General features: G+C 42.4%; 1 protein-coding gene across 1 annotated transcript in view; it reads right to left on the bottom strand.

The window, feature by feature from the left end:
• The window catches only part of REC8 (REC8 meiotic recombination protein), a 62,325-nt gene extending 40,607 nt beyond the window's left edge, over positions 1 to 21,718 (bottom strand). The window contains exons 1-4 of the mRNA XM_075276645.1: positions 21,663 to 21,718; positions 19,001 to 19,069; positions 12,749 to 12,891; positions 3,810 to 3,885 (exon numbers count right to left, since the gene is read on the bottom strand). Of these exons, the coding sequence (XP_075132746.1) occupies positions 3,810 to 3,885; positions 12,749 to 12,891; positions 19,001 to 19,069; positions 21,663 to 21,718 (344 nt within the window). The remainder of the gene's footprint in view (positions 1 to 3,809; positions 3,886 to 12,748; positions 12,892 to 19,000; positions 19,070 to 21,662) is intronic.
• Between the last annotated feature and the right edge of the window lie 917 nt (positions 21,719 to 22,635).

The following is a 22,635-nucleotide window of genomic DNA, read 5'->3' as shown; positions in this document are numbered from 1 at the left end:
ACTACAATAAGAAAGAAAAAAAATCAAAGAAAAAAAGTCCATGAAAAGAAAATAAATACAATGTGTACATTGTCACAATAGAAAAACAACAATCATCGTGACATGTCAAAGACATTAGGGCGTATTATTTGGGCGGATGCATGACATGGCGGTCACTGAGGTCTAGGTAACATTTCTCCAGGGGGCTTACTAGCATATTTTCATATGGTTCATACGTGGGTTCATGTATTTACTCATAATATTTATTGTATTTATACATATTTATTGATTGCATTGTACTATACCCACTTGTTTTGTAGAGATATGCATTAGTACTGGGACTTATTATTGCCAGTGCATCTTGTATTGTACCTCCCACCGCCTGTCTAGGTATTATTTGGTCCTCCTTTGTTTGTTATTTATTCTACCTCTGTTATGGGTTGTTTGTGTTAGAAATACATATTATTTTAATAACACTAATAAAATTCATAGTTTTATTATACATTGCCGGGTGTTTCTCTTGGGTGCTTCATTTGATTTTGTACACCTGTGTATTTTTGCATGTTTCATATTTGAGGAAAATACTTAAAGAGGACCTTTCATCAGATTGGGCACAGGCAGTTCCATATACTGCTGGAAAGCCGACAGTGCGCTGAATTATAATTACTATCGGCTTTCCTAATCTGTGCCCCGGGTAAAGTGCTATCAGTCCCAGTACCGTAGCGCTTTACAGTCAGAAGGGCGTTTCTGACTGTTTGTCATGAACGTCCTTCTCCACAGCAGCGCCTATCGCACTGTAGAATGTGAGTGGGGAGGAAGCCCCCTCCCTCTCCTGATAGTTCCTCCCTGCTCACACAGTACAGCACGTTAGGCGCTGCTGTGGAGATGGACATACCTGACTGACTGTCAAACACCCTTCTGACTGTAAAGCGCTACAGTACCGGGACCGATAGCTCTTCACCCGGGGCATAGATTGGGAAAGCCGACAGTGTGTTGAATTCAGCGTGCTGTCGGCTTTCCAGCAGTATATGGAACTGCCTGTGCCCAATCTGATGAAAGGTCCTCTTTAAAGGCTAAGGCCCCATGTTGCAGAACCTTGCTCAAAAACGCTGTGGAAAAAATGCAGCGGAAGTGCACCACGTTTTTATCCACAGCATTTTTCATTGCATTGTTTTTCTTTGGCGTTTTTCTTTCACTATTAAATCTACAGGGAAGCCACAAGCAGGATAGGATAGGTCATCAGTATGTTATCTGACAGGGTCCAACACCTGGACCTGCACAGATCAGCTATTTTAACAGCCTCCAAGAGCTGGAAGCTGCTGCAGAGCACACAGTAATATGAGAAGCGCTCAAATTCTCTGGGCGAACCACTATGCAGTGGATAGGGATGCTGCGTCGCAAATATTACTTGAATAGGAGCAGCGTTATATGCAGCACCCATTGACTAGCAGCTTACAGCAGCCCGAGGCTGCTAGCACAGTGATATGTGTGAGATCTGGGTGTCGGATCTCATCAAATCACATACTGATGACCTATCCTGTGGATAAAAATTCGATTTGGGGCCATAAACCACTTTAAGGCCGGGGCCCCACGGACCAGAAACGCCGCGATTTGCCTGCAGCGGAGACACTGCGGGAAAAATTGTTGCTGTACGTTGTACAGTGCAGGCAAAGTGGATGGGATTCATGCGAATCCCATCCCCACTTTGTGGAAAAGATCGCAGTGCGGACACGCTGCGATTTTCAAAACCGTTGCGGTTTTGAAAATCGCAGCATGTCAATTATATCTACGGAAACGCCGGTGGCTTTCCCACAGATATAATTGTAACAGAAAGTCTGCGGAGGAAAACTCAGCGAACTTTCTGTTGAAAGTGCTGCGGAAAGAACCGCAGTGAGTTCACGCCACGGTTCTTTCCGCAGCGCTTTAGTGCTGCCGATACGGCCCGTGGGGACTTAGCCTAAGTTAAAAGATAGTGAATGCAGAAAAGTGCTGCCATACCAAGATACCTGTTTCCTTGAGATCAGTGGTGAGTCCCAGCAGTTGATAATACATACTGTAAAATTTTATGTAAGATCCACTTTCTGTATGAAAGAGGGTGAATGTTATTGAGTAGTTAGTATAGTGCAGTGATTTTCAACCTTTTTTGAGCCGCGGCACACCTTTTACACTTAAAAAATCCCGGGGCACACCACCAACCAAAATGGCACAAAATGACACTAAAACAGTACATATTATACATATAGTTAATAATATAGATTCTAAATGGTTGATTCTTTGGTTGAAATAAACTGCAGCAAAATCTGCAACAAAAACGCTGCATTTATGCAACGTGGGGCCTCAGCCTTACACCACCTGCATACAAGTGGCACACATGTGGTTTTCACCGATATAAACATTAAAAATTAATTGACAGGGCCACAAATGCAGACAGATATAGGGTATATATAGGACAGATATAGCGTAGGTATAGGACAGATATAGGGGATGTATAGGACAGATATAGGACCTGCTCCATAATTTTCAGCTCTTCAATTTGGCCCAGATACACAGCCACAAAAAGAATAGCTGTATATATGGGTCCTTAGAAATATATAGGTCTGTACTTTTATCCACAGTTGTGTATAAAAAGTCTGGTCATGTGCATTGCAGGTTACAACTCAATGTGCCTCATATTAATAGCAGTGAACCCCATCATGTCCCTCACATTAACCCCCTGTGTGCTTTACATAAGGGATACTGATATGTGAGACATATGGAGGTAATAATTAAGTAAATATCTTCATTATATAGTACCCCCATATGTCACACATGTTATTAACTCTTATGTGAGCCACACAGGGGTTAATATGAGGGACATGATGGGGTTAATTGCTATTAATGTGAGGCACATGGAGTTACTAAAACTAAAGTAATAACCCCAAATGCCTGACATTAATAAGAATAGTTACTAACCTGGTGGTTTTTTTTACTTTCACTTTGTTCAGCTTCCTCTCCTCCTCTCCTATTCAGGGCTGCAGACGGCAGGAGCTCCTCCTCACATGTAGCAGCAGGTCCCTTATCCTGTGCAGTGAGAGGCTCATCTCTGATTGGTGGGCAGGGAGAGAAGGGGGTGTGTCCTACACCGCAGCTCTACCAGAGCAGTGAAGGGACGCTCCGTCTACATTTACAAGTACATGAACGTTGGGGACTGGCTGCTGTGCCAGCAAAATAGGTCTCAGATTGGCACGCGTTTGGGGAACTTTCCCCGCGGCACACTGGTTGAAAATCACTGGTATAGTGTATCGAAGAGCTAGTGAATATCTATAAGTAACTGAATAACCTATTGCTTCTGGCTAATAGGTGTAATAAAGGCAAAAAAAAAAATTGTGAATACTGTAGTTGTATTGATTTTATCTACACAAGCTTATGTGAAAACTCATATCCTAGCATTTTATGAGTTGGGAGTTCTTTTTTCTGATATTGAGCTCTAAAACTCCTGCGTAGGGCTACACTTAAATAATTTTCTTTCTCTGTCTCCACTAGGGGAAAATTTATAAAATGCTCCAGTGTCCACATAGCAATTGTTGTATTACAGCACATTACAGCTGTGGTACTGATTCTCCCTCAAAACAACTAACTGTATGGATACAGGTGAAAAACAAGCGGCTTCTAGCACATCAATTCTTACTTTCTGTTTTGCACAAGAGCAGGAATCTTTCTGCTGCCTGAATACACAGGAAAGGAAGCAGACCAGCTGAGTTACCAAGAAACTAACATTCTGAGAGGGGGCACTATAATAAATTATTTAACGAATATAACGTAAAATGCTTAGAAATGTAAAAAAAACTCACTGTTCAGTTTGCTGTAAGTCAATTTTTGCCTGCTTCTCAGCCTTACTCAATCGTTCTAGTGTTATCCTCATTTCCTCTGATACGTCAACACATTTGTAAGCCATGGAAATAGCACAAAGTAAATGTATAAAAGAAGGAGACAAATTAGTGAGCATGCTTTTAATCAAAGAAAACTCAAATGCCTTGTCGAATAAACCCTTCAATGTTCATAGACATCAGAGTAACAATATGTGCAAAGAACGGTAAAACATTTAGCAAAGTATCCACAAATGCTAATGGCGCACTTAAAGGGGTATTCCCATGTCCCTTGCTCACCAGTCTTGGCTGCTGCAAAGGCTTCTTTCTTCCTGGTTTTTGATGTCAATTGGTGGGCAGGGTTTCATATGCAAAGCCATACTGTCCGACTACCTCCAGTTTAGCTCCGCCCCCCCCCAAATAAGTGTGTAGCTCCGCCCACCACATAGCGTGATCCTATGGGACGACTGAAGGGCCTGTGATGTCATCAAAGGTCCTATAACAATTGGAATTAGCTTGTTCTATATAGAGTCGGCTAAATCCTACTGGGCTAAAGGACCAGCTCCTTCTGCCCACTAGCTTTTAGCCTGCTCTATATAAGAAAGCTAAATCCTAGTGAACAGAGGGACCAGGTCCTTTAGCCCACTAGGATTTAGACTGTTTTATATAAGAAAGCAGCACTCATTTCCCCCCTTCCTTTATCTGAGAGCAGGAAGCTAGGTCACATGTGTGGTGTAGACACAGGAACAGCTACAGACACAGGCTTGCTCCGTGCACTTAGCCCCTCCTCCCTCCCCCCTGAGAGCAGGCAGCTGCTTCACTTGGGAAATGAGCAGATAATGCCAAGGGCCATAGAAACGCAGTGTCAACAATTAAGTGAATAAATTAAGATAGTGGACAAACAAAGCAGTTTTGCTGAAGCAATGTATTTAGGATAAGTCTTAAATCCACATTAACAAGCAGTATAGATAGGATCCTTGTTATGGGACAACCCCTTTAAGGATTACAGGGCTAAACAAGTTTTGAAATAATTACATCCCTTATGACTACCAACTGTATTAATAAAAAATGCTGTTATGGAATTGCTATTTTAGCAATTTCCTAATAAGCAGCAGGGAACTGACAGAACCAGAAGACAGCAAGTAAACAAGTTATCTTGTCTCAGATAACCCAAAGTGTTTGCCAGACCCCATGCTAAGCAGGATGGACTTGACTGCTCAGAACCCAAGTTGCATCCCGAGAACAAGGTGCACATGCAGGATAAGGGTCAAAATAGAAATCTTATAGTGGGGAGAAAGCGTTTGCTTAAAGGGCTATTCCCATCTCAAGGATTCTATCTATACTGCTTGCTTAAAGAGGACCTTTCATGGGTTTGGGCACAGGCAGGTCTATATACTGCTGGAAAGCCGACAGCGCACTGTCGGCTTTCCCGATCTGTGCCACGGGTAAAGAGCTATCGGTCCCGGTACCGTAGCTCTTTACAGTCAGAAGGGCGTTCCTGACAGTCAGTCAGGTACGTACTTCTTCACAGCAGCGCCTATCGCGCTGTGCTGTGTGAGCGGGGAGGAACGCCTCCCTCCCTTCCTGATAATACTCATCTATGGACGATCACTGTGAGCAGAGGGAGGGGGTGTTCGTCCCCGCTCTCTCAGTACACTGCAATAGGCGCTGCTGTGGAGAAGGATGTACCTGACTGACTGTCAGGAACGCCCTTCTGACTGTAAAGAGCTACGGTACCGGGACTCATAGCTCTTTACCCAGGGCACAGATCGGGAAAGCCAACAATGCGCTGAATTCAGCGCACTGTCAGCTTTCCAGCAGTGTATAGAACTGCCTGTGCCCAAATCAGTGGAAGGTCCTCTTTAAGTAAATTGAAGACTTTTCCTAAATATGACTTTTGCAATGCAGCTTAGTTTTTCTGGTATGTGAAATTATTCCTTCCATTGTTTATATAGCGTTTCCATAGTGTTGGACCTGTGTGAGAGGACAAGTGATGTCTCTCACTATTATCAACAGCCCTGCCAACTGGACAATCTGTTCAGCTAATTGCAGTTCGCTGATAAAGCCACATCTGTTATCTCTCTATGTAAACACACAGATAACACTGAGAACTTCTCTAAAAATAAAAAGTGCACATTATATCATCTGCATTTATATTAGATTTCTAGTAATCATAAGTAGTGATGAGCAAGTAGTATTCGATCGAATACCCCGTCGGCATAGGAATGAGTGTAATTGGCCGAACACCAAGGGGTTAAACGCATCAAATATTAGAAGCATTTAACCCCTTGGTGTTCGGCCGATTACATGCATTCCTATGCCAGCGAGGTATTCGATTGAAAACTACTCACTCATCACTAATCATAAGTATTGTGAAACTTCATAGTGTCCTATTCAGCAAGCTGGGGGGAAGATACAGGAAGTGAGAAGAAGAGACAGCAGGCAAAGTTGCTGAAACAGAGAGATGTGAAAACCCCTTTAATCCAGAGTCAAAATTAGAAGAGTACGGGAATCGCCACAATGAAAGCAGAGGAATGATATGATCAAGTCCAGGTCCCAGGTACAGCCAAATCATCAATAGAAGGGTTAACCAGGCAAGTAAGTCAAAGTCAACAAACTAGGAACTCGGCAGAAAACAGGGAAGGAACTCGTAGAAAGTTCTGAGAACTCAGGACCTAGGAAAAGTAATGCAATCACAGGCACCTAAGTTAGGAAATAGTCAGTGACATGCACTGTAACAATAAGGAGCCAAGGTCTTACCGCAAACCACAATCCTATAATGGGGTGGATTAAGAGGATACTGTTTCCTGTGAGACAGTGACAGATAGAAGACTGCTGCTGTCCATGGGGACCTCATTATCATAGGGGTTTTTCAGAACAATCTAATATTGGTAACAAGCAGTTGCTATATCTGTATATGTAAATTTCAAATAAATAGTTTTACTGCAGGGATTTCTTTATTGTTTTCATTGCTCTTTCCATTTTAAGCACTGCCATGTCTGCATACAGCAATTTACCACAACATTTGGGGTATTGTCATGTTCAAAAATTGTGTAACTAATTGTGGGGTACATTTTTCTCCTTGAACCCCTTGTGAAAATGAAATTTGGGGATAAAACAACATTTTTAATTTTCACGTCTCAATTGTGATAAATTCTGTGAAACAACTGTAGTATCAAAATACTCATTCCCTTGATAAATTCCTTGATGGGGTCTATTTTAAAAAAAATGGGGTCACTCTTTCGGGGTTTCCACTGATCTGGTACTTCAGGGACTCTGCAAATGCGACATGATGTCTGTATTCGATTCCAGCAGAATCTACCCTTCAAAAGCTCAATGGTGCTGCTTCTGTACCGTGTCCTACTGAGTGCATACAGCATTTTACATTAATATGTGAGGCATTCCCATAGTTGGGAGAAATTGCTTAACAAATTGTGAGTGCGTTTTCTCCTTTAACTCCTTGGGAATGTGTAAATTCTAGAGCTAAATTAATGTATTAGTAAAAGAAATTTAAAGTTGAATATAAATTTCACCTCCATTTTTTTAATGTAGATTGTGAGCCCCATATGTGAGGAAATCCACGCAAACATGGGGAGAACATACAAACTCCTTGCAGATGTTGTTCCTGGCGGGATTCCAACCCAGGACTCCAGTGCTACAAGGCTACAGTGCTAACCACTGAGCCACTGTGTTGCCCCCATTTTGTTTTAATTGCTATGAAACACTAGACCAGTGGTTCTTAACCAGGGTTCGATCGAACTCTAGGCCATATGCACGGTTCATTTTGTGTACCAGTAAAAAACATATACCTATGTCTTGAATTTGGAAAAAAATCATATTTGATTTATCACTAAAGAAGGGTTCGGTGAATGTGCATATGAAACTGGTGGGTTCGGTACCTCAAACAAGGTTAAGAACCACTGCACTAGATGATATGATATTCACATAGCGGTATATTTCTGCCTCAGGAATTTGAAGCTAAATATTTCCAATTGGCCAAATTTCACATCAAATTGTAAACCTGCCAAGTGACAATCTTATTCCTCCCAATTATTTCAACTGAAGTGACCGAGCGGGATCAGCATGATCACATGCATAATCTGCATGATGCTTATTTTTTCTGCTACCTGAATAAATCAACTAGAGAAAAAAAAAATCAGCGCCTGACTCTCATTGAAATCATTGGAGACTGATATCATGCGGAATTTTTGTGTTTTTTAAACTTTTAAAAACTTTTTTTTTCCTTTTTCTGTTATTTTCAAACCCCCTAAGGACCTTGAACTCTAGGTGGTCTGATCGCTCGTACAATACACTGCAATGCCAATGTATTGTAGTGTATAGTAAAATCCACTAAGAACTATTACAGCATGGCCATAATTATTGGTATCCCTGTAATTTTTCCAGAAAATGAAGTATGGTATTTTTTCACAGAAAAGTATTGCAGTTAAACATGTTTTGTTATACACATTTATTTACTTTGTGTGTATTGGAACAACACGAAAAAACTGAGGGAAAAAAAAGTCAAAAATTGTATAATTTCACGCACAACTTCATGAATGGACCAGACAAAATTACTGGCACAGTCAACTTAATATTTGGTTGCACCCTTTGTAAAAAAAATCAATTGCTTCCTATAACCATCAACAAGCTTCTTACACCTCTCAAGTGGAATTTTGGACCCCTCTTCTTTTTCAGACTACTCCAGGTCTCTCATATTAGAAAGGTGCATTTTCCCAACAGGAATTTTAAGATCTCTACATAGGTGTTCAATGGGATTTAGATCCAGACTTATTGCTGGCCAATTCAGAAATCTCCAGCGCTTTGTTTCCATCCATTTCTGGGTTCTTTTCCATCCCCTGCTGGATGACCCATGACCTAGAACACAAACCCAGCTTTCTGACACTGGGCCCTATACTGAAACCCAAAATCCTTTAGTGATCTAAGGCTAAGGACCTACGGGCCGGAACCGCCGCACTAAAGCGCTGCAGGAACTGCGGCGTGAACGCATTGCGGTTCTTCCCGCTGCGCTTTGACCAGAAAGTTCATGGAGTTTTCCTCCGTGGAATTTCTGTTACAATTATATCTATGGGAAATCCGCCGGCGTTTCCGTAGATATAATTGACATGCTGCGTTTTTCAAAACCACAACGGTTTTGGAAATTGCAGCGTGTCCGCGCTGTGATTTTTTTCCACAAAGTGGGCATGGGATTCACATGAACCCCATCCACTTTGCAAGTACAGTACAATGCCACAATTTTTCCCACGGCGTTCCCACCGCGGCCAAATCACAGCATTTCCAGCCCGTGGGGCCCCGGCCTTAAGATTTCTTTTTTGTTTTTTATAAACTCTTTATTTATAAACACAAAATTAAACAGAAGGGAAAAACAAATCAATACAATAACCAAGTAATTAGAAGGACAAGAAGGGCCTAAAATAACAGAAAGGGCCCATAAATGTAATACAGAATACAGAACATGGAGACAGGACTTCTCTACAACCAACAAATCGCTGTCGCCGCCAAAGAGGGCCAGGGGAGAAAGGGGAGTAGAGGAGGGAGCAGAGGGGGACAGAGAGGGGAAAGTAGAAAAAGAAGGAGGGGGAAAGTGAGAGAGGACAAAAAGTGAGATAGAAGGAAATCAAAAGGGAGAGAGTTGGGGGATCCCGGAACCAAGCCACCAGCCAGAACCCGAGCCTAGCCCATGATATCCCTGTATGGCTGGGACCCCTGGAAAAGGATCCAGGGGGTTCAGGCCTTCAAGTAAGCCTCGTGGGTGTCACAAAGAGACGCCGTAAGGTCCTCCATAATTTGGATGACCTCTACCTTACGGAGCCAATGGCGAAGAGACGGAGGGTTGGGGGGACTTCCACAGAGCCGGGATACAAGCCCTGGCCGCATTAATCAAGTGTCAAATCGCTGATTTACGATAAGCCCGACGGGGGATACCAGAACAGTGTAGCAGAAAACAAGCCGGTGTATTAGGAAGAGTAGTTTGAAAGATCTGGGATGTCAAATGATGGACACCATCCCAGAATTCTCTCAGAGATGGGCAACACCAGAAAACATGGAGGAGGGTCCCCTCCTCCGAACCACAGCGCCAGCAGAGAGGGGAGGCAGATGGAAAGAACTTGTGCAAGATGGAAGGGACATGGTACCATCTAGTAAGGATCTTATAACCCGCCTCTTCGTACTTACAAGCCATAGAGCTTTTGTGGGCAAGTTCCAAGATCCTAGAGCAGTCCGCATCCGAAAAGGATAGATTGAGATCAGCCTCCCATCTGGATAAAAAAGGGGGTCTGTGGTTCGGAGAAGGGGAAACCAACGCCGTGTAGAACTCCGACAGGGAATGACGCAGGAGGCCAGAGCCAATACAGGCCTTCTCAAAAGTCGTGAGGGGCCTGTCAAAATCACCTGGATCAAGGAAGGAGGAGAGGAAGTGGGAAAGCTGTAACCCTCTCCAGGGGCCGAGGGGAGGGAGGTCCCTGCCCAGTTGCATGTCGCCAAGAGAGCGCCACGTACCATCAGAGCGGAAGTGGAGGACCCTCTGCAAACCTGTATCTAGCCATGTTCGGAACGGGCCCCGGGAGAGCCCTGCCGGGAAAGCTGCATTACCTAGAATAGGAAAAAGGGCCGGCCTTAAGATTTCATGATTCCTTGCACACAGTCAATGCACCCAGTGCTAGAGGAAACAAAATAACATCTTTGAACCTTCACCATATTTGACTGTTGGTACTGGTATTCTTTTCTTTGTAGGCCTCATTACGTTTTCAGTATAAAGTAGAATAATGTGCTTTACAAAAAAGCTCTATCTTGGGCTCATCTGTCTTCAAGATGTGTTCCCAGAAGGATTTTGGCTTACTCAAGTACATTTTGGAAAAATTTAATCTAACTTTTTTATATCTCTGTGTCACCGGTGGTTCCTCCTGGGTCACTTACCATAGTGTTTCTATTAATTCAAATGCCAACAGATAGTTGGCGCAAACACTGATGCTCCATGAGCAGCTTGAATTTCTTTGGAACTTTATTGGGGCTGTTTAGCCACGATGTGGATGATCCTGCATTGCGAACCTCGCACTAACTTTGGGGTTTCCATTCTCTGCATCGGGATTACAAAAATGGAAACCCAATCCACTTAAAAGGCGTATTCTCTCCTTTTTATTTATTTGTTTCAGGTATGATTTTATATTGCCCACACCTTTTACTTGCCCCACGTGAGTTTGAACAAGAATCACATACTTGAAACAGTTATTTATCCACAATTTTGAAAAAGTGCTAACAATTTTGTCTGGCCCATTTCTGGAGTTTTGCATGAATTTCCCAATATCCCTTTTTTTCCTCAGATTTTTTTGTGTTGTTCCAATGCACACAGATGAAATAAATATGTGTAAAACAAAACATGTGTAACTGCAATAATTTTCTGGAAAAATTTTAAGGGTGCCAACGCTTAGTGCCATGACTGTAGAACCATAGTAATGACTGGCCTGAGAGTCTTCAATACTCTCCTGTTCCAGAGGGTGGGGGTCGGTAAAAAATGGCAGCGCCCATGGCCCTTGCGCACTTTAGATGCTGTGGTCGCATTTAAAGTATTAACAACCGCTTTACGTGCTGGCACTGATCTGAGCTGTTAGTGGCGAGTGCTGGATGTATAATATCCTTTTCTTCTTTTTAAAGAAAAACAGAAATCGTAGCATTGCTTTATGACATTTTATCATTTCACATTTTTTGGAATTCACCATATAGTAATAGTAATATGTTAACTTTACCCTATGGATCACTATGATTTTGCCAATATACATATATATATTGTTTTTGCATCGCCATCTTTTAAGAAGCATAAAAGTTGTATTTTTCTGTCAGCAAGCAGACTGAGTTCTCTTACAGAATGAGCTATATTTCATAGGCTTCATTGGTTTGGAATATACTCGTATATGACTTTTTGATCACTTTTTATTCCATTTCTAGTGAGGTGAGACAACCAAAAATCATTATTTCTGATGTTTAATGTTAAATAAAGTTTTAGTTTCACAGTACGGGTTGTTACAAATGCAGTCATAACAAAATATGTTTTTTTTTTTTAAATAATAATGCATTTTTATATAGTAAAAGGGTGTTTTTATTTTTAATATGTTTTACTTTTTTCTAATTTTTCTACCCCTGTGTGCTGGTAGGACAGTATGGAATTTTTCATAATACTTACATTAGTATTGCAGTGGATAGTATAAGCGATCAGACCCCTAGGGTTCAAGGTCCCTAGGGGGTCAGATCATAAAAGTAAAAGAAAGAAAGATTTTTTTTTTTTAAAGTATATAAAACTCCCCCCCTCAAATATAAAAATAGATAAAAAATAAGTAAACATAAACACTTTAGGTATCCCTGTGCTCAAAAAATGCCCAAACCATTAAAATATTTATCGCATAAGAGGATCAGTTTAGCTGGAAAAAAAAATCTAAATAGCCAAACAGCGTGTTTTTTTTGTTGTTGTTTTTTTAAACTTTGCCTCCTAAAAAATGTCAATAAAAAGTTATCAAAGAATCAGACCTTCCCCCAAATTGTATTAACAAAAACACCTTGTCCCACATAAAAAGACACCATACCCAGCTCCATACTTGTAAATGTGAAAAAAGTTACAGGTGTCAGAACATGGCAACAAAATTATTTTTTTTCTATTTTGCAAAGTTTTTCATTTTTTTAAAGTATCATAACTTTTACTGCTTTTCACTCATCTCAGTTAATGTTACCAGGGATGTCTAAATGTTTTGCACACAACTATGCTTCACGAGACAATAGTGTTATAATTATCAATCATTTAGCTTGCTTATATATCGCCAACATACTCTGTAGAGCTTCACAGGTACTGTCTTCACATAATACATGACTAATAAATGTTTCTTGGTATTTACTATGTGCAAAGTACAAAGTTCTTTTACCTATAAGCAGGTCGCATTGCCGATGATAAACACACACTACTCCATAGCTGAGCTGGGCAGACAGATACAGTGATAGGCGAGGTACAGGAGATCCATGGTAAGGAGGTGGAACCTGCTGAAGAATATACTGAACAATCTTCTGACTGCGAGGAGACAGAGAAGCATACAATAGTAAATTAAAAATATGAAATAGCAATAATGCAAAAGCTCAGCTCTAATAAATATTATCCTCTAGATGGAAGGTTGTCTTATTTATAAGAATAAGGAATATTATAGTCAGGACCCAGAGGCACAACTTGATCTTCCTGAACTCCAATTAAAAATCTGCCAAGGATCCTTCACCTGCCAAGTCTGTAATTAAAATACCAATGTGTAATACAAACAATGGAACCGCACACTCTAGAAATATAAGAAGTAGTGGAGCAGGCATTCTCCAACCCACAAGGCAAAAAGTAAGAATTCTGCCACACTCGTTTTGGGTGAAAAAAGCAAGACGATTTTTAATTTGTGGCTTCAAGACAAATACAAGAATTGACACGCCATACATAAAAAGGCTGTAGTGCACAGAACGAGCAGTAGATCAATAGTAGAGAACATTTCGGTCAGATGACCTTCATCACGCTAGATCTATGTATGCTCAGGGAAAGAATATCATGGCGTTGGTGTAGGTAATGCAGTGCTACTGCCTAGACTCCAATGAGGCAGTGCTGCAGTACCTACACTATCAACTTAGGTGCCCCTCCCCACTGTGCTTACAGATCACTAATGTACTGCACAAGATGCAGTGCGGAGGATGTGTGCAGCTTCTATCTGCTCCCAGGTCCCAGCAGCACCATTGAGAAGGTTTGGGGAACAGAATAGAAAATGCACATATCCTGTGTGCCTGAACAGGTCCCGAATGCCACATCAAAATTATGGGCGCAAAATAACGCGGCGTATACGCTCGTAACTCCCATTGAAATCAATGGGATCTTTTTGAGCGTGCAAAATGCTGACACACGTATACGTGCCAGCTTGCGCTCCATTTTACATTGTGTGAACGCACCCTAAGGAGCCTTTCACATGGCATAAGCGCGCCGCTTATTTAGACCCGTACACGCGAGCGCTTCAAAACACATCCCATTCACTCCAATGGGAGCGCACGTGAAGCCGGCTTTACGCGCTCTCCCATTGAAGTGAATGGGATGTTTTGAAGCGTTCGCATGTACGGGTCTAAATGAGCGGCACGCTTACGCCGTGTGAAGGGGTCCTAATATAATTATGGCAACAGTGCCCCCTAACGTTAATAATATTACTTGTCTGGGTGAGATTATTACCCGTGGGGGGGTGGGGGGAATATTTCAGTACTAGTGCCACTCCCACTATTTGGACGAACATTCCAACTGGTGGAAAGGGGGAGGGCGCCATTTTAATTTTTCCCTAAGGAAGCAGATAACTAGAATTGGCCCTGGCTGTTTAGGGAAACACCCACTTGGCAAATTACATGATGAGGAATAACAGGAATGGCACAACACAAATATATAAGAAAAGATGCTGCAGAAATGTTCTTTCATAGAGAATACATGTATTGTTATTATAGAATATTAATAGAGAGTTGGAGCACTAAATGTACTTTGTTTGTCTTATTTACTTCAATATTTAAAATTCCATTCAACCCCTTCTTATATGTACAGTAAAATGGAAAGATCAACATATGGCTATTATTTATTCACCATCAAAAGGGAAACCTGTATGTTACAAATTGGTCTTTTACATGAAATGTACATATATTATTTATATTTTACAATATTATCTTTTTATTTACAAGACTGTGTAATTGGTAGTAAACTGCAGACAGTGGAACAGGAATGCACAGAAAAAAAAATGGACCCCATAGAGAAACAGAAAATGAACCCACCTACCACTAAGATCTCCAACAAAAATTCAGTTTTTGTACTTACCATAAAATCCCTTTGTCAATGAACTCATTGGGGGACAGAGTACCATGGTAATAGCTCCGGCCACTAAGAGATACTAGGTTTACTAAAAGTCTTAGCTCCTCCCAGGGAGGCACTACCCTCTCCACTGACAGAAGGATGATCAGTTTTGTACAGTAATTACAGAAGTCAAATTTTCCATCAGATCAATGACCCAAAACATACAGCCAAGACAACAAAGGAGTGCCTAGCCTAGCCAGTCTCCAGACCTTAATCCCATAAAAAAACTTGTAGAGGGATCTTAATGATTTAGAGATCTGCAAAGAGGAGAGGGCCAAAATTCCTCCTGACATGTACGCAAACCTCATCATCAACTACAAAAAACATCTGACTGCTGTGTGAGCCAACAAGGGTTTTGCCACCAAGTATTAAGTCTTGTTTGCCAGAGGGATCAAAGGGCCCTCAGTCTCATTGTGTGAAATGGCTTTCTTTTGTAATGTATCTTTTTGTCTGTACTTGAACCCTACAAATTGTACAGTGCTGAGGAATATATTGGCGCTTTATAAATAAAATTTATTATTATTATTATAAATACTTATTTCTCTATGCAAAATGGAAATAAATTTATACAATGTGATTTTCTGGATTTTGTTTTTGATATTCTATCTCTCACTGTTAAAATTAACCTACCCTCAAAATTATAGACTGTTCATCAGCAAGGGATCAAATACTTATTTCCTTCACTGTATATTGGTCACTTGGTCATGTATTCTTATATCCCTACCTTGTATTTAATTTCCAGATATGACTTGACCGAAACATTGTACATTTGAGACCTGGAATATTCTTATCTATACATTTAAGTAGTAGATAGACTTATACTGTACACATTTCCTGAAAGTAGAAGGGGCAAAGAGAAGTATTCATAGAAACTTTGCCTTTTGAGAAAGAGTCACATCTCAGATGGAAAAGACTAGGTGACTGGCTAGGTAGAGGAGCTGAACAAGATCCATGACATAGTCTATTTACAGTACCTGGTATTCTCCAGAAGACTGCCACCAGGGTGACCCTGCCAGAATGAACATCGGGTGAGAAAGATGTATTTTATTTCATCTTCCCATTGGTGTTTTATGGAATGGGAACACATTAAATGTTATATGAAGTATAGCACTCCAGTGGTTGAGCCCTTAGCATAATTTCAGGGAACTATAGCTGTAGGAAGCGTCTGTTGTGAAGTAACAGTTCCATCTCTTGGGGCAATGAAACGCTCCATGAGATAAATGGAGCCTACTTGTATGTGTATCACTGCTGCGTTATATTGTTAATGTATGAATCCTTAGTGAATATTGTTTATGCATGTGTCATCAGTATATTGCATTGGTATGTATATATACAAGTAATGTCGAGAGGGGAGGAGGTGAAAATGTTTCATACTGCCATCAAGACCAGATACTTCCAAAGCAAATTTTATTGTTTTATGATTAGTTGTCTTTATCCAATCCAGCCAGGCATAAATAAGAGAGTGTGACCGGCTAGTGACGTCAAGGCCATCTGTGGAATATTTCTCTTTCCACGGCGCCGAAGAAACCAGCCATTTTCCAGATCCTCAAGATGTGGAAAGGGGGAGGAAAGGGGCACTCAGGCAGGAGGCGTAGCTAAGCACAAGCTAGGAGCTTTACCTTAAAAGAGGCTGTGAATACCTGGGAGTTGATGTCCTCTTGGAAGCCAGCAAGCAAGTTGGATGTCTGCCATACTTCTCCTTCAACCTTCCTGGAAACAATGGGCTCTTAAGAATTAGGTTTATTCTTTCCCCCTTCCATTATTTTTAGAACTGTTTGCTTACTTGTCATCTTTTCTTTGCTTTTTAAACCCATAACTTTTTTGAAATGTGTTTACATCTGACTGCTGGGAGCAGTAATGGAGGTTTGGGATTCTTATTAATCCTGATTCAGAATCCAATAGGTGGTGGCGGTATGTATTTGGGGTGTATGGTTGGGGTGTGATTTACTCTAAATTTGCAACTTGAATCAAGGGCAAGATTGAGTGATTGAAGTGATCTGAAAACTGAGAACCGCACCCACGTCACCTGCTAGGACAGTCCATACATGACACTCAATATAATGATAAACAAGTCCTGTACAGCCTGCAAAAAGTCCGGCATGACACAGGCGAAGTGGTCCCCTGCAGTGTCCGGCTAGACAGAGTAGTTTTCACTACAGTGAAAAGGATCCTTTTGGAGAGTTCCATTCGGTCCCTGCAATAGAGACCATTTCTTGCCAACAGAAGCCGCATAGAAGACCTAGTACCAACAGGGGGAGTCAGGAATGCAACAATAAACTTAAGAAGGAGGGAGCACTGAACTGCATGCAAATGCACAATCCACCAAAGTTCCCTTATTGCCCTGAGTAACCTGGAGAGTCATAAAAGAAAAACAGCCATAACTTTAGAAAGACTGGATTCCATGAGGCCCAAAACTGCAGGCAAGGACATTAACAAGTGGGAGCACTAAACAATAGGCTAATGTAATGACATGGCAGATGGCAGTGACAAGCAAAAGGCATGAGTACAGTGAACATTGGAGAAAAAAAGAGCCAGCAGAGCTATTTATAAAGGAGTGTAGCGAGAGGAGAGCAGTGGTGCTGTATGTGCTATGCTCAATGGCCCCTGCCATGAAGTCCCAGCACAGCAGATTGCAGGAGAGCTCCTTGCTGTAGTGGACCAAAACTGAGCAGCAACCCATTTTTTAAACATCTTGGGTACCCAGCCCAGGATGGCACAGGTACTCTGCCTCATATTGGAGATGGAGCCACAGGCGAAACAACGGAAGGAGGAGGTAGCTGGAGCACAGACAGCTAAAAGTCCATCCCTCCAAGAGGCTGCGCTGCAATTTGCTTCATACAACTACTATTAAACTCAGTGGGACCACTCAGCCTCTCTGATAGGTTAACATCTGGATCTCCCCCACCCACCCACATCAATTAATTAATTGTGATTTTCAGTTAGGTCATAATCGCCGACTCCGTTATAGATACATTTGGGATACACACAAGGATCATTTTTCCCGCTATTTGTGCAGGACAAACTTAAGGCGCTGGTGCAGCCACAGCTTACAATTTGAGAAAAGAATTCATATTATAAGACTGTAGTAAGCATAAAGGGGTAAAGGAGTATTCTAGCCCCAACACCATCATTATACTGATGATATGTCCACAGGATAGGCCATCAGTATCTGATCAGTGGGGCACCCAGACACCCACCAATCAGCTGCCTCCAGGTGCCAGAAGCTACTACTATGAACGGACTCCATACTAGTGGCACTGGAGTACTAAAGCTCTGTGCCAATAGCCAGGTTGATGATCGTGCGGCAGTGGAAATCTGCGCCTTGCTTGACAATAAGTGAGTTGATTCATCATAATGACTTGGCATTCACCCTGGAGCGGCTGCTGGCTTCAAAGAACCATACTTTCCTAAGTTTTCACTCTAGGTGGGCCCTCTGGTTCTCCTTTATGGAGAACAGGAGGGGTCCTCCCGTTCAGGCCTTGCCCCCTCCTGCCGTGACTCCTTGTATTAGCCACAGTTGTTAAACTTTTGTTAGACCGGAGGCCATTATGCTTATTTACCCATGCATGATTTTTACACCATTGCTGGAGCTTCACCACTTTGCTCTAAAATATGAAGAAATGTATCGTGCTAGAGTAACATTGTTTTAGCCTTGTTCTTTAAGGTTATCTTTCTCTCATGAGATGTTTCCCTTGTGTACCATCCCTCTCTCCTATCCCTTCCTCCCCTCTACCCTATCCTCTGCTCTCATTGGCCTTCTTCCTAATGATTTGGGATGGGTGTCATGACTAATAATTCATTTGTGAACTCTTCTGCATCCTCACTCAACGATATCTTTGTGATTATTTTTGTTCCCTTTTTTGTCTATAATGTTGCACCCCGTCATTTATCTCTGTCTTGCCGATTGTGAGCATTGTTACTTTTTTTTTCCTGTATTCATTGTTTTGGTGTTCTTACTCTTAAGTAATGAAAAAAAATTTCCTCAATAAAAAAACAAATTTAAAATAAAATAAAATAAAGCTCTGTGCCGATTATCTGAATAGAAGCAGAGCTGCTTCCAACCCTGTCTAAGGCAGTAGCTTCCGGCACCAAGAGGCAACCGAATCAGTTGCTCAGCTCTTCGTCTGGCTTCCAAAACCCCACTGATAAGATACTGATGGCCTATCCTCTGGATAAGTCATCAGTATAGCAAACATTGATATGGCTGAAAAACCCCATTAACATAAATTAGTATAGGGATGCAAAAACTATCAGTCATAAGTTTTACTAAGCATACCATGTGTTGATGACGTTTACTTTCAGGTATTCACGTTTTACAATTCTACTGCCTTTAGTAGCTGCCAACCTATGAAAGACATAAGAAGATAATAGTAAACATATGTACAATATGTGTTTTACTTTCTTTACACGCACTTACTTCCATCAAACTAATCACCCCTGCTAAATTTATAATATACAAAATCTAAAAAACTTACTCTTTAATGTTATTGTTATTTTTAAAAGGAACCTGTCACATAAAAATGCTGTTCAGGGGGCGTTCACACTTACGCCCGTGTCCGTCCGGCGGATCTTAGTCCTATTCCCTGGGGAAACTGCATAGGGGACGGCTTGCCGGTGGTCAGTTTTAAAGCTCATTCATTTGAATTGGTTTTTAAAGTAAACTGCCGGTGTCCGTATGCAGCCATGGGGAAACCGTTTTTTTTTTTTGCACGGACACAAAGTTGGACAAACAGTTCTATTACTATGATAGTCCTGAGGTACCCTGTTGCTATACTAACTGCACAGCTCCCACGGACTGGTCATGTGGAAGCTGTACTGGCAAGACTAGGAGGGGGAGGAGACCGAGGGTGGGAATGCAAAAGGGGTATTGGCAGCCCTACCAGCATTTAATACCAAATAGATCAGAAAGGGAGGGATGTAAATGAGGGATTACTACCAAATCTCTGATGCAGTGGCGTAACTACCGTGGTAGCAGCAGTACTAGCTGCCACAGGGCCCGGGCCATTAGGGGGCCCGGTGACAGCCGCTACCGCTGCGTTTTTTTTTAAATAGGCTGTTACGGGCCCTATTCCCTTGCCGATCCTGGCTGAGCCGGGATCGGCAAGTGACACCGCGGGCCCCACAGGGGCTATCATTATACTTGGGGGTCTTTGCAGACCCCCGAGTATAATGACCGGCGGATCGGGAGTGGTAATAAACATAAAAAACTGTTACTTACCTCTCCGCGATCCTGCCAGGCCTCCGTCCTACTGTTGTCTGATGTCTCTGACGTCACATGAACCCGGCATGCTTCGCGGGTCATGTGACGTCCGACGTCATTAACGAAGGACGCAAGCGGTGGTTAGCACAGGAGGACAGCACAGCACAGGAGCCGGGGAACAGGTAAGAAGCAACAGTGTGTTTTTTTTAATGTTTTTATTCCCCGGGTCTCCGATTATTATACTCTGGGGTCTGAAAAGACCCCAGAGTATAATAATTGTTTATGGGTGTCCACAGAGGGACACTATTGGGGTTAATACTGTGTGCAGGAGCCACTATTGGGGTTAATACTGTGTGCAGGAGCCACTATTGGGGTTAATACTGTGTGCAGGGGCCACTATTGGGGTTAATACTGTGTGCAGGGGCCACTATTGGGGTTAATACTGTGTGCAGGGGACACTATTGGGGTTAATACTGTGTGCAGGGGACACTATTGGGGTTAATACTGTGTGCAGGGGCCAGTAAGGGACATAATAGAGTGCGGAGGAGGGGGTCGGTCGAGGTCTTCGGCGTCAGTTGGGATGGGGGGGGGCCCATGTCAAAAGTTTGCCACGGGGCCCCACCATTCCTAGTTACGCCACTGCTCTGATGCGTAATACAGCAAAGACCAGGACGTTACGGCACTCGCTCTGCTTGTGTATATGTGCCATACTGAAGACCTGCCAGAGAGGGTTGGGCAGAAAGGACAGGAGTGAATTTGACAATTCTGTTAAAGACAAAATCGTCAGACTCCTTAAGGGCAAATTAATCGCCCAGCCCTAGTTGGGGCATTTAGGAGTATTATACTGTGGGTGGGAGCACTAAGAAGTATTAGGGTGCATTCACACTGAGTAAACGCTAGTTTATTCTGAACGTAAAACACGTTCAGAATAAGCGGCGTCTAAAGCAGCTCCATTCATTTCTATGGGAGCGGGGATACGAGCGCTCCCCATAGAAATGAATGGGCTGCTTCTTTCACTCCGTGCAGTCCCATTGAAGTGAATGGGGAGTGCCGGCGTGTACGCTCCGGCATGAGCAGAGCTTGCCGTATACGCCGGCACTCCCCATTCACTTCAATGGGACTGCACGGAGTGAAAGAAGCAGCCCATTTATTTCTATGGGGAGCGCTCGTATCCCCGCTCCCATAGAAATGAATGGAGCTGCTTTAGACGCCGCTTATTCTGAACGTGTTTTACGTTCAGAATAAGCTAGCGTTTACTCAGTGTGAATTCACCCTTATAGTGTGAGTGGGGGCATTAAAAAGCATGAGACATTAGTAACCCTGCATAGTATAATGCCCCATTATTGTGCCTCTTCACAGTATCCTCCTTAGTACCCTCTCCCACATTAGAATTCCCCATTAATGCCCCCACACATAATTAACAGCTGCTAGATGGAGCATTCATCTCTCGCCCACTGTACATTGCACAGAATATTAAATGATGACATTATGAATTACAAGTTATCCTGTAAAAAATAAGCTGAATCAAAAGATAAAATGCGGGGAGAAAAAAATGGAACTGTGAAAAGGAAAACTGTCCGGTCCTTAGGGGGCTAAGAAGCAGAAACCGCTGTCCATATATGTAACCCGCACAGTGGCGCCCTCTGGCTATGATCTAAGAAGTTATTTCTGCCATGTATATTACACTATACCTCTGTTTAGCTATATCTATATAGATTATACAGCACATAGTACCTACCATACAGTGGAGAAGCAGCCTGTGTGTGGCTGGAGCACATTGGGATAATAAAACATGGTGACAATGTGATCTCTGTATTATTCTAGCCCTTTCTTGCTCTCCTTGATTTCTTTTCCTTCGTCTTATAAGGCACAATTTACACTAGGACCAGTAATAGCACAGGTAACAGTTGTAGAGACCAGTCAGTACTAAAAAAAAACCTAATAAATAGCAGGTTAAAAAGACAGAAACATGAATAAAAATTCTAAAGCCCTGTTTACACAGAGCGAGTGTGAGATAATCGCCGGCGCGCAGCAGACTCCTAGCCCGTAGACCAGCTGATAGTGATTACATGTCTGCCAATCAGAGAGCGCAAAGCCGAAAGACGCCCCGCCCCCTACCCGAGCCGTCCAATAGCAGAGAAGTCACTAAGACAGGACCGCAAAACCTCGGAAGCTCTTCTCAGGTGTGAATGGAGATTCCGTCAGCCAATCAGAACGCCGTTACTGGGTCCCGATGATTCCTCCCGGTTTCCCGCGCTGAGATAGTAGATAGGATTTGAAAGGTCAGTGTTGGGGCATTACCACAGGTCTATGTGGAGAAAATGCTCATAACATCATTTACACTGGGTACAATGGTGTCCGATCACATACTGGTCCGTTATATACTGTGACAAAGTAGAAACAGATATGCAGGGGACAGTGCCAGAGCCAATATCAGGCGCTATTCACACGGACTCTGCGGTTCTTGTAATTGATGGGCGGCCTGCAGTGATCAGACATTTATCTCCTGTCCTGTGGATAGGGGCCAAGTCTTCTCTGTGTGAGCCATCTATATACTTGTGGATGGTCCCTATCTCAGGTAATACTACAAGTATGGAGCTGCAGGTATTCCACACGTCTTTATACTGGCTCTGTACACATTGTCCTGCTACAGGTTTTCAGAAGTAAAATACTGGTGCTCTGACTTGAGGAATGGTCCTCAGTATGGGTGA

Source organism: Leptodactylus fuscus, chromosome 1 (genome assembly GCF_031893055.1).
Source record: "Leptodactylus fuscus isolate aLepFus1 chromosome 1, aLepFus1.hap2, whole genome shotgun sequence".
Taxonomy (NCBI): domain Eukaryota; kingdom Metazoa; phylum Chordata; class Amphibia; order Anura; family Leptodactylidae; genus Leptodactylus; species Leptodactylus fuscus.
The sequence above is the reverse complement of the archived record's forward strand: the minus strand, read 5'-3'. Positions and strand labels throughout refer to the sequence as shown.